At 36.5% G+C, this 12,848-nt stretch overlaps 1 protein-coding gene and 1 long non-coding RNA gene across 2 annotated transcripts in view; one reads left to right on the top strand and one right to left on the bottom strand.

Annotated features, from left to right (window-relative positions):
- LOC131171332 (uncharacterized) overlaps positions 1 to 12,406 on the top strand; it is a 39,638-nt gene extending 27,232 nt beyond the window's left edge. The window contains exons 3-4 of the long non-coding RNA XR_009141998.1: positions 11,636 to 11,694; positions 12,225 to 12,406. This is a non-coding gene — a long non-coding RNA (uncharacterized LOC131171332). The remainder of the gene's footprint in view (positions 1 to 11,635; positions 11,695 to 12,224) is intronic.
- LOC110670965 (protein ROH1) lies at positions 6,951 to 8,744 on the bottom strand. Its single transcript, XM_021833289.2, has one exon. The coding sequence runs from the start codon at positions 8,433 to 8,435 to the stop codon at positions 7,263 to 7,265; it is 1,173 nt and encodes a 390-aa protein (XP_021688981.1). The 5' UTR covers positions 8,436 to 8,744; the 3' UTR covers positions 6,951 to 7,262.
- Positions 12,407 to 12,848: the final 442 nt, after the last annotated feature.

The following is a 12,848-nucleotide window of genomic DNA, read 5'->3' as shown; positions in this document are numbered from 1 at the left end:
TTATTTCTCGATCTCATTATTTTTCCAACCTCCTACTCAATCTGACCTGTATCGGTCAAAGCAATAAATTCTTCGGTTATCAATGAGCCCGCTTCGAGTTTCACAATAAATGCCAGGGCCCTATATATATGCAGCAATAGGAAATCACCTTCACACTTCACTTTTCCTTTTTCAGTTTATTTTCAATGTACCATTTTCCCAATTCTAGTTTTTCCGGTGATAATTATAATCATGATGGCCATTTCGATCTTTTTTCGACTGTTTCCTTTGCCCCTCGCCGGAAAATTTATGACCCTGATGATCGGAGAGTTATGAAAACGTCATTTAATGACAGCGAGGGAACCGGACTAATTTACCGATCAAGGTCAAAAGTGACGGCTGTGCCGATCTCGAATCACTTTATCGGTACAATCGGTAAACTGATCTCGGACAAGAGGACTGTTAATTTCAATCTTGATATCGGTGACCGTCTCTTGAAGTTCATTTAGCTTCCAACTGTATCGAGTGTCCCGACTGCAGCTTGGTTTTGGTCAATGATAGCGGCGATGACTCCGCTCAATATCATGAGAGTCATAATCACCCTATCTGAGTTGCACATCTATCCAATATTTGTGGTTGGCTTTCTGATCAAACACATCTTTTGACTCAGCCACAAAACTAGGCTTTGACATAGGCCAGCATTCTGGGCTTCGGATTAGTCTTAAGCTAGATAGAATGTAGTATTGATTTTAAGAGATCGCCCAAATGACGTAATCAGATCTTTTGAGATCGTCCAAATGATGTAATCAAATCTTTTGAGATCGCCCAAATGATATAATCTGATCTTTTGAGATTGCCCAAATGATGTAATCAGATCTTTTGAGATCACCCAAATGATGTAATCTGATCTTTTGAAAATGAAATGAAATTTTTATTTGAATGTTTTTGTTTTGTTATTGCATGAGTTATTTTTTCGATCTTTGATAAGTGTACCCGATCTGATCCCTAAACGAATCACCATTTGCCGATTTGTGGGTTTGAAAATTTGTTCAATCCGATGATCTCAGTTGACTGATCTCATTTATCCGACTTTTTACTATGTTTCTGGAACCTTCTTGTGACATGTCATAGAGACGGCCCGATCCCGCTAACCGATGCGTCACTTGGGACTTCGTGAGCATTTAATGCTCAGACGGGTATAAATAGGGGCAAGGTGAGTCATTTGTTTCCTTATGTCATTTTCAGACCTTCCCCTAGCGATTTCAACACTTTCTCTCGCTTTCTAAAGTTTTCAGGCACCGATTCTCACTCCAGTAAGATTTTTGATATTTTCTCAGTTAATTTTCCTTTCTATTTTGTGAAAATGAGTGGTACCGACGATCAGAGAGCTGCTAGTCCTCCCTCTGTTCATATCTCATGGACATCAGACGAAGTTGAGGTGGTCAGGCTGAGCGGGCGACCCAAACCTTCTACAACCTCTGTCTCAGCCCCCGGTCGGGCAGTTCAATCAAAATAAGCATCTTCTTCAGGGAAAGAAAACTTACCCGTGGATGAGTTGTCTTCGGTCCTTAAGGAAACCGATCTGCAGTCCATTAGTTAAGAATACAACCTTCGGACTGACTCCTTCGAGCTCATCAGATGTCATGGCGATCTCCGAGCTGATCATTTCTTTGAAAAAAACGACATTATCATGGTATATGAAGAAAAATTGAAGGCTCGGCTTCGGTTCCCCCTGGACGAATTCTTTAGAGCCGTTCTGAAGTTCCATCATGTATGCGTAGCCCAAGTGCACTCGAACTCTTGGTAGACTCTGGTGGCTTTCAAAGGCTTATGCTGAGCTAAAAAGCTCGAGCCTACAGCAAAGGTTTTTGTTGAGTTGCATAGGCTCACTCGACGAAAAGACGACGAGTATTGGTTTTTCCAAGCCAAGCCGCACTGTGGGCTTTTTACTGATCTTCTTTTCCTCGTTGAAGAATTGGAAGAACTGATTCTTCATACTGAGGAGTAAGATCCTGAATGGATTTGAGGGTATCCCGCGTAGTTGGCAGTACCTGGTCCCTTCAGTTCCAAAGAAGATCGCCCTAAATAGAGACAATGACGTCATGGTAAAGAAATTGAAGGATCAGGCGGCTACTCACAAGTATTCATGTCTAGATGCAGTTATGGCCGAACTGAAGTGGTGGCTAATGCAGATGATCGCCCACGAGGATTATGAGCTGCAGTTCTCTGACCTTGGACCCGAAATCAGTATAACCTAAATCTTTAGCCTCCTGACTTAGGTGATCTCACTAACTTATTTTTTGTGCAGGTATGGCTGGAGGCGAGGGCGCGAAGGAGAGCCGCAAGCGAAAAAGGGAGGTCGCCCAGAAAGTGCAAGAAATGAAGATTGTTGCCGTATCCCAGACGCCAGGGTGAGACTTGATAGAAGTGCTTGGTTCTTCGTCACGACCTTTAGGATAGCCGACCCCAGAGATAGAGATCGCTCATTCCCCTCCTCGATAAGATGAACCGCCACCTTCGTCAATTTCTTCAAGTGCGAAAGGAGGGTCTTCCCAACCCGCTGTGAGGACCCTCTCTCGTGGTGCCCAGGTCCTCATCCACTCGCTAGAGAAGAATCGCTCGGTTCAGGGGAATCCTGGCCTGGCCAAGATTTTGGGTGCCACCATCTGCTTCCAGGACGACCGGCATAGGCTGACTCCGGATAGCATTGACGACCTTCTGGCTCAAACAATGAGCTTGAGTGTAGAGAGCCTTGTGAATCAACATATAATCAGAGAAAAGGCTCATCTCTTGAGACAAGAAATTCTGAAGGCGGTCCAGGATGCTGCCTTCGCCAAAACCCAACTTTCATCTGCTCTGGACTACATCGTCGAGATTGAGGGTCGGACGAAATCTTATGAGGATAGGATAGTTTTCTGGTCGAGCTTGTAAGGCGCTATCTTGAGGAAGACTTCTCCTGAATGGTGGATCTTATCCCTAGAGGTGAAGAGGAGAGCGAGGAGGAGCCTAAGAGAGAGAGAGAGAGGATGATAGAACTGATAATGTACCCGGAGAGCAAGGTGGGGGAGACCCTCCTGCCGAATGACTTGTACATTTTTATTTTAAAATGAATTGAAGTCTTTTATGTTCAATTTCTTGATAAGATCGGAAAGCATCCAAACCAAATTGTCTAAGTACTTAATTGATCGAATGCAGTTGAACATTAAACCTGAGAGCGACTATTAATCAAAAGATATCAAATTATTCCAAGAGATCGGAAAGACATTACACACAAACATGAGATTGGACAGAGCCATGACCAAATACCGAATGGAACTTTAGAATATTAGAATTGAAAAGATTTGACACTAATTTGAACTTTTAAGGTCGGAACCATTATTAGACCAGATAAAAATCTTAACTTTATTTCGAGAAATATCTAGGGAATTCAAGCAAGAAACCCGATCACAACATTAGTCAAATGAAATTCTACGATATTTATACATAGAGAGATCGGCGAACAACAGTAGGTAAGATTGGATGGTCCGGAGACCCAATATTAACTCGAACTCATCTAATAAAGACCAAGCAATCGGAAAGCAATCTAACTTGAGCGTGAGATCGATTTGTTCCAGGGACGAGCGGTCGGTAAGTTCGGAAAAGCTACCTGTGATCGGGACATCGATCGAGAACGGATAATAAAATTTCAATTTTAAAAGATCCTTACTTTCGAAGGTCGACTAAAATATGGTGTCTACATAGATATCTCAATATAAATATTTAATATAAAAATGATTATATTCTCGTATGAGCTCGAATTTATATTAAATATATCCTTAAAAATAACTGACTTTTTTAATATTTATTAACCAAAATCTGAATTTTAAAAAATTGCATAGAAAATCAAATTCTTTTTTTCGATTGCAGCCCTTTATTGCTCAGCCTGGCTGGCAATAGTATGCCCAGCGTTTGGAATGGCAACAATTCGCTGGACGTAAATTGAAAATGACAAGAACGCCAAGCATTTGTGAAAGGGGCGTGCACTGTTGAGTATTGAACCCATGTGAACGCTTCAAAGATAAATGGGCTGCAAAGAAAAGCTGAGATAACTCCAATACATGGCTACGCATGGACAAATGGATGGAGCAGATAAAGCCAGATGTTGGACCACAAACTATGCAAAGTTTCGTCCCCTCTACGATTTAGCTCTGAATGAAAATGGTTGAAACTAATAAACGGACACAGGACTTGATTAGCCTTATTAATGTTAGTAATACATATCGTTTTCACATGCAAATGGAATGCCTGCCCAGCTACTAGCTAAGAAAATTGACTATTCGGAATCTACATCATTATTCTATCTGTTTCGCGTAATCCATAGCTTTTGGTAATTAAAGGTTAGGAGTTATGACAGCTAATTCAGATATTGCAAGGATGGCGACTGAATTGACAGCCTCCAATTTCTTTGGTAAGTATGGAAGTGACCAAACTGCTCTTTTCCAGGACGTTATATTTCACCACCCAAGCATGTGCTGCACATAAATGACAAGACAGCAATGGATTGCTTCAGAAATCGTTTTCTTTTAGCTAATATTGATATGAGAAAGAATAACTGGATTCAAGGCTTCCAAGTCTATTCTTTTTGGACCATACGTCCACAATGAAGCATTGCCAGCCATGGGCATGGAACGGTGTCCGCATTAGTCGAGTCTTAAGTAGGAGCAGTGTCCACTATGATTTAAAACAATTACTTGTCTCCAACTTCTGCTAACCTTCTACAAGTGTATGCAGAGACTAATCACAAGAAGTTGCATATGTACATTCATGAGCTTGAGGTTTCAAGATATGCTACACGATAAATGATCTAACCAACAATCAAAAGCATATAATTTAACATTTACACAGGCTGTACTACCTGTCTCTAGAAATTCAGCTATGAATTAGTAATGTTTTGTGCTGCTTCTTAGAAAGCAACTGAGCAAGCTTCATTGACCACTAAAAGTTTAGAATTACCTACATGACCAAGTCGGATCTATTATTACATCCATTGTCCATAGAAAAGGTGAAGTAACTATGTCATTAGTTTTGTGTGCAATAAACCTCGCAGAGAATCCTGTAAATTGAACAGAACATATTTCCTCACCACAACTTCAAGTCTGCCAGAGCATCACAGGGAATTTGTCACTTCTCTAGGTTGCTTCAACAACAAAATGCTTGAAGCTATTAAACCAAAAACATAAACAAGAAGCCATATGCACAGAAATTCAATACAGCATGTTGTCCCTCATGATGGTAGTACCTAACCTGCTTGTCAAGTGTCCTTGTTTTGGTAATTTCCACAGGAAAAAAGATCAATTTTGCTTTTGACAAGGGAAGGACATACTAGACAAGGATGGAAAACAATAATGCCTAGTAAAGTGTGATATAGACCACAATAGATAAAAAGAAAAGGGTAGAAAGATGTATGATGGAAGCTTCAGAAATCCTAAAATGAAGCAAAACATAACTCATTGGAGGTCAAGTTAGTTTAGTATATTACTAGTTGACAAGTCAAAAACAGACTATACATTTGCATCTATTGTACTGACATCTCAATCCAAAATTCTTACAATTTCAATAATGTTTTCTCCATTGTGAAAACAGCCACAAAAAAAAAAAAAAAGATCCTTTCAATACTAAAAATTTCTCAATGGTTCCATATGGCTACACTACTCTACAGTTCTAAACTATCATTTGATGGAGATCAATGAAGTTAGTAGCAGCCCCTTTTTTTCCACCACAAGCAGGGGTAAACACCAGAATGTTTCTTCAGGCAAACATTTAACCCAAAATCAAGTACGTGGATAATCCCGGGGACTTGGTTGATGCAATGTCATCCTACAAAATTGAAGCTTATCAAAAAAAAAACAAATAAAAAAAAAAGAACAAGATTGAAAAGCATTTACGTGTATTGTCTTTGTCAAGAAAAGAAAGCCTGAAAAGTAATAAAAAAATGTAACCCACCACAAATGGAAATTCTATTCTAAATTCAATAAACAAAGAAATTCTATTCTAGATCCAACTTTAAGGGACATCAAAAGAGACTGAATCAAAGTCAACAACAGATGCTAAAAACACAGCTCAAAGATATCATAAAGAGAAATTGGACCACTTTCGTAGTATTTGTATAAAAAAAAATATGATAAGCCTGAGATGACCTTCATTCATATGCCAGCAAATCAAAGTCAAATGAACTTCTCTACTAAGGGAAAGCTGGAGCTTTAAATATAATAGGTAAGCACCAGCATTGCAATAGTGCAAGCAGAAATTCCAATTCCTGCAGTAATTTATTAGCGGTCAGAATCAATTTATGAAGATTAAGGAAAAGATTCAAACTGAATACTTTACCACTAGTATGCTAAAAAGAGAAAAAAATAAAATAACTTGAATTATAGAAAATTATATATACATATATATATAGATAGGACAAACAAGATCTATCTCTGTCCTCATCCATGGAGACAGCAAAGGTAAGATATTGTATGAACATCCACTGAGAACTTAGGCAAACGCCTTACAAGGTCAGTTAATGGGCACAGCATTCCCCAGATAAGTAATCCTAAAAGGGGTCAGAAAGAAGCAGCTGCGTGTCTCTGGTTTAGGCAATTACCCATAAATGAGATGGATGGATATTACAACATTGTGTAAAGAATAGGTCAGTAATGAGAGCTGAAAGTACAACTTAGAGAGAGAGAGAGAGAGAGAGAGAGAGAGAGAGAGATTTGACCACATGGAAGCTCAACAAAAAACAAATCAATCGGTAATTTTGATCGCATTAGTAATTCAAACTTAGTTTTTGATTAGTCTTACAGCATCTTTCAACCATCACATTCTTCAGATATTAACAAACATCAAAACATTCTATCATTAACTAGTTATTGCATTGAAAACCAAGATGGAAAAAAATAGCAAAAGTATCCTCTCTTGCAATGCACAAAAGTATGTATACCACATTAACGAACAAAATCATTGGAGTCAAAATTAATAACACAAAGTCAGCTACAATAGCAAGATGAAATTTACTGGGAAATTTTGATTATACAATCGCAACGACAAGCTGGAGATCAGCACCATGGACAACAAGAGTCTCAATTTCCATATCCTACATGTCCTTTACACAATATATTTGTTGATAAATACAAGAATTTTTTTTTTTTTTTGCTTCCTTACCCTTTTATTTTTAAAAGCATGCCTCAAATCATCATCTTTACGGCTCTTGTTTTAGCACCCAAAATCATGCCATCCAATGCTTACAAGCAATGATATCAATCGTTGTGGTTCACTCTAACCAGGGAATCAAGCCCTTCAGTCCGGCTATGAACAATTCTGTGAAACACCTCTCTAACCTGTCTCTCCAGTGGGTCCAACCCTTCCTTCATTACCTCACAAACCCTTCCCAACTCTTGCACTCTTAGCCTCACCTCTGCCTCTTTTTCCTCTGTCAAAGGGTACTGAACAGAATCAGCCAATTCAGCCAACCCTTTAGTACACTTGTCCATCTGATAAATCTCCCTTAACAGCCCGCAAGCATTTCTTCTATCCCGCTTTCTTGACTCCTCAAGCACCCTCTCGTGCAATGACAGTATTGATGCAGCCCAGGGAAAATGTCTAGGAATCGAGAAATGCACTTGCAACCCTCTGTCCTGGCAAGGTATCGCTGCCACCAAAGCCCACATTACAAACAACAAAATTGAGTTCATGGCATAAACAGCCACCACAATTCCATTAGTAGAGACAATTTCATTGGCTCTGGGTGCCGCCAAATTATTCCCAATCGCCTGGAGCTGCCTTGCAGCGGACCAGGACCGCGACACACTCCACGACAAGGATCTAAAATGGCCAAAATTCCGATGATGCTGGTCTCTCGAAGACGCAGCATTTTGACGGCCAAAGGAGCGGTTCCGGTGAGCCAGAGCGGCAGCAGATTCCCTCTCGTCGAGCATTGAAATGGCCAAATCAACCAACGCCTTCTTAGCACGACGGAACTGTCCTTCCCCAAGCATTCTCTGATTGTCCAAAGCGCAGAGAACAATCTCAATTAGCTTCTTCCACTCTCTGATCTGTTCAATCCCATCTCGAATCGCATTACAAAGATCCAAAGCCTTCACGCTCCGCTCAAAAAATTCATGGATAAACCGATCCAAAGGCGCCTTATAAACATGCGATCTGTTATTCAACAGAATAACTCTAAACTCCTCCTGACAAGACAGGAAACAATCAAGCAGCTTCCGGATCCACGATAGCGAAAGTAAATCATCCGACCCGACTGAAGACAGATCCACGAACCGTTCCGCTACCTTCCTTTGAAAAGCTTCAAGCTCCAGCTCATAACTGGATGCCTCATGCGTGGCTTCCATTGAATGAACCTGGTCACGGCGGAGGCTCAAAATAGAACGGCCAAACGACGCTGACGATCCCTGATAATCCGTCGCAGGCATTCTCACATGACAAAAAAAAACATTAATCACGGACTCAAATTGCGATAACAGTGTATAGAATTAAACCCAAATTGAAGGTGAAGAAACCCTAATTAAGCCGCCGAGAGATGTATAATGAAAGCTCGAAGCAGTGAAGGAAAGCGATAGAGAGAGCAAAGAAGAAGAAGAAGACAACGAAGAAATCGAGAAATGGCTGCGAAACCCTAACGGAAGAAGAAGGGCATTTATTGGTGATTTGTGGACCGCGTTTGATGGTGGGTCGGAAAGAGAAAGGTAAAATTACCATAATTAGAAAACAAAATAAATTTTAGTTAATTTTTCTAATTTTGTTTACATAAAAATTAAAAATTTAACCTAAAACCTTGTCATATAAACACGCACCATACACGCAGAGGACACGTATTACGCTTAAAGGGTTTCAGTTCAATACGGGCCGCTGGATTGCGTAAAACGATGGATGTTACGGCCGTTGGATGGGAATATTCTGTCGTTATCTATGAACAGAGATGTGGGGCTTTTCCCTGGTGGTTTGTTAACGTCACGAGGCTGTCATTTTTTATTTTTGAAAGGCGTTCACGTGGAGGGTACAGCTGGGTCTTCGATATCGCGTAGTCTGGTCTGGTGGAGCCGGTTGAGTGCGGTCTCTGGCTATTGGCTAGTCGTACTCGTGTACTAGTTCTAGAATAGTTAGAAAGCGTGACATACTTTTTTTTTTCACATTTACGTTTAATTAGCATAATAATTATTTTATAATTTTTATTTTTTAATTTAATTTTTAATTATATTATAAATAAAATAAATTATTATTATTAATTAATTTTAACTTAAATTTTTTTATTTAATTTAATTTAAATAAATTTTTATATATTATAATAATAAAATTTTAATTAATTTATAATAAAAATAATTAAAATATATATTTAATTCTTTTTATACATACATTAATAATAATTTTTATGATTACTTCATTAAAACATAATAAAATTATTTTATTTAAAAAATAATCTAAATTTTATGAAATTTTTATTATTTATATCATAATTTATGTAAATTTATTTTTTCGTTATAAGAAATATATTAGATTAATAAAAAAATAATATTATTTACAAAATATATAAATACAATTTTTTATTATTAATATAATAAAAATATTAAATTATTAATAACAAATTGAATTATTTAATTTTAACAATAATGAAAATATATAACATTATTATTAATTGAAAATAATATTTTATTATATTATTTTTTAAAAATATTTTACCTTTAAATTTTTATAAAGTGTAAATTTTTTTATTAATTTGATATATTTTTTATAAAATAATTTTTTCAAAGAATGATTATCATTTTACATAAATTTATAATATAAAATAAATATAGTTCATAAAAATATAATTTTACAATATCATCATTTTTTATTAATATAATTAGTATCAAAAATACATTTATTTTTTAAAAGATAGATTTCATAATTTTAATATTGTAATTTTATTTTTTTTTAATCATCAGTACTTATAGTTAAAATTTTGATGTAGTCATATTTGTATTATATTTTTAAAATTCTATTTTTATATAAAAATATAGTTAAGAGATAATTTATACATAAAAATTTAAATATTTAATTAAATTTTAATAATATTTCTATTAAAAATTAATGATAATAAAATATGAATAATCAAAATATTAGTTATAATTGCATTGATATATAATTATAATGAAATAAAATATTAAAAAGTTTAAGAAATATTATATAAAAAATTTATAAAAAAATAGTAATTAAATAAATATTAATTTAATATATTTAAATAAATAAATTTTGAGATTAATAACTAATAAATTTTAAAAAAAATAATAAAAAAATAGCAAATCGAAAAAGATTTGAGAGCACTTAGGTGAGATAAAAATATTTGGTGAGAGAAAATTGATTGATATGTATTAAATGTCTTATATGACGTACTATATATAGACAAATAAATAAAAGCCATTTAAATAAAAGTTTAATTTTATAATTAAATATTATTTAATTAAAAATATAATAAAAATATTTAAATTCAATTTTTATAAGAATAAAATATTTATAACTTATTTGGCTGTTTCAATTCAATAGCCATAAGTTAGCTATAATGATAATAATAATAAGTATTAATTAATTTTGAAAAAAGTGAAATAAAAAGAATATTCAATTATTAACATAAAAATTAATATATACTAATTATAAATAAGTTAAATTTCTATATTGTGCGCACAGTGGGAGGGGACACAAAAGATTTTCCGATCTCAATTGGATTACGCCAAGGATCAGCCATAAGCCCTTACCTTTTTACATTAGTTTTAGATGAACTGACGAAACATATACAAGAGAGTATTCCTTGGTGCATGATGTTTGCGGATGATATTGTTCTGATAGATGAGACACGAGAAGGAGTCAATAAGAAGCTAGAACTTTGGAGAAGTACTCTAGAGTCAAAGGGTTTTAAGTTAAGTAGAACGAAGACAGAATACATGCATTGCAAGTTCAGTGAAGGCCAAACTGGCGATAGGGAAGGAGTTTGTAACACCCCTGATTTTTTATATATTATTATTGGGCTTCGTGTAGGTATCCTCAATTCGCGGAAATTCGACAGTTGTCCGGATCTGTGAATTTCCGGCAAGACAGACCAGCTACCGGAAAAGTCTCCGAATTGGATCGAGGTTTTGGCTACCCCACCATTGTCAGGCATCCCGAGCGCGTTCCCGAAGTCGGAATCGGCAAAGGTAAACCCGAACCTTTCTTTTTCGTAATTTTCTAGTGCTTAAATAGGATTGAAAATCCATAAAATATTTGTGGTAGCTTAGAAAATTACGATTCTTTTTGCAATAGCTTAGTAATATTTCTAAGGACATAAAAGTAGTTTTATAATTTTTAGAGCTTATTTGAGCAGTTTTTGCAAAAATGATCAATTATAAGGACTAAATTGAAATTTTACATATTGTGATGAATGATTGATTTGATGGGCCCAGGAGGGGCTGTGTGATGTGATTGAGTTGTGGATATATGGATTGTGGATATAGAAGTGTGTTTTGAGCCCTTTTGCAGGTTGGGTAGGTCCTAGGTATAGGGGAGACTCTGCTGGATTTTCGGCACGACTTAGGACGTAATTGGTCTTTTCTTTGTTTGTATTGAGTCAGATTGTATTAAATAAATGTAATATGATTGTCAGGTGAGCCGGGACAGCCTTCTTCCTCCGCCCAACCGCCACAGTAATTTGTCGTCAAGTTTGTGAGTAAAATATTAATTTTAATTGTAATTTCGATATTATTATATGTTCAGCATGCCCATGCATCACTTATATGCATATATTTATTTAGTTAAACTCTAGGCATGAATTATGTTGCATTCTTAACTGTTAACGTGCCATGAATGTTGTTGTGGTAATTTGGAGCAGTGTGCGTGCGTTGGCGTGCGTGTGATGTGGTGTGGACTATGGATAGGGCCAGGCGATCCACGGCTTGAGTAATTCTGGGACCCTCGATTTGGTTATTAAGTGGAAGTCCGAGCTTGAGTAATTCCGGCACTGAGTTGGATTTAAGAGAGCTGTATAGGGGATCAGCTCCCATATGTTATGATTGATACTACAGGGTGTGTGAGTGCTCCAAATTACCTTTTTGATGTTATGATGTGAAAATGTTGTGTATGTTGCATTTCACTCTACAGGTTGCATTAGTTTCAGATAGTTATAGAGATTATAGTTAAGATTGATATTTTACTCTCTGAGTCGAACGCTCACTCCTGTTCAAAAATTTTTACAGGCCACAGGAGGATATTTTGTTCTGGGTTAACCTGCTTTTATACTTCGCAGGTTGTTTATCGATATTTGTGTAATTTTATTTACTCTTAGAATTTCCGCATGTGTTAGCAGTAATTATTTGAATTTGGTCTGTAATATTATTATCATGTTGGACCTGTAAACCTAATATTTTAAGTCTGTTTTGATGGATTGGATGAGGGAGCTGAGCTCCCATTTATTATTATGTTGATGAGTATGTGGAGGGTGAGCTGAGCTCCCCAATGGATTGTTTATTGTGTTTACAGATCGGGTGAGTCGAAAACTCCCCGTTGGAAAGTCCATTTTATGGCTGGACTCTGTCCGTTTGTTTTCTTGATATTGGGCCCAAATGGGCCTTAGAGTTGGGTTAATAAATAGTTAAGGCTTACTACGGGCCTCGGGGGCTTTAGGTGGCCTGTGTCCTAGTCTTGGTCCGCCCATAGGTTGGGTCGTGACAAATGTGGTATCAGAGCTTAGGCTCCAGATTCCTAGGGAAAAGTTGTCTAAAGTGTTGGGAAAAGTCTAATAGGAGTCACATGCGGAAAAATAGGGTCCATATTCGTCTTGCATTGTCGTCTTTGCTTCTAGTTTCTGCTCCATATTTTAT

This window comes from Hevea brasiliensis, chromosome 12, assembly GCF_030052815.1.
Source record: "Hevea brasiliensis isolate MT/VB/25A 57/8 chromosome 12, ASM3005281v1, whole genome shotgun sequence".
Taxonomy (NCBI): Eukaryota; Viridiplantae; Streptophyta; class Magnoliopsida; order Malpighiales; family Euphorbiaceae; genus Hevea; species Hevea brasiliensis.
This window is presented reverse-complemented; position numbering and strand designations above follow the sequence as displayed.

Bases quoted from the DNA above. Each gene is read 5' to 3' on its own strand.
- LOC110670965 (XM_021833289.2), bottom strand. From the start codon at position 8,435: ATGCCTGCGACGGATTATCAGGGATCGTCAGCGTCGTTTGGCCGTTCT.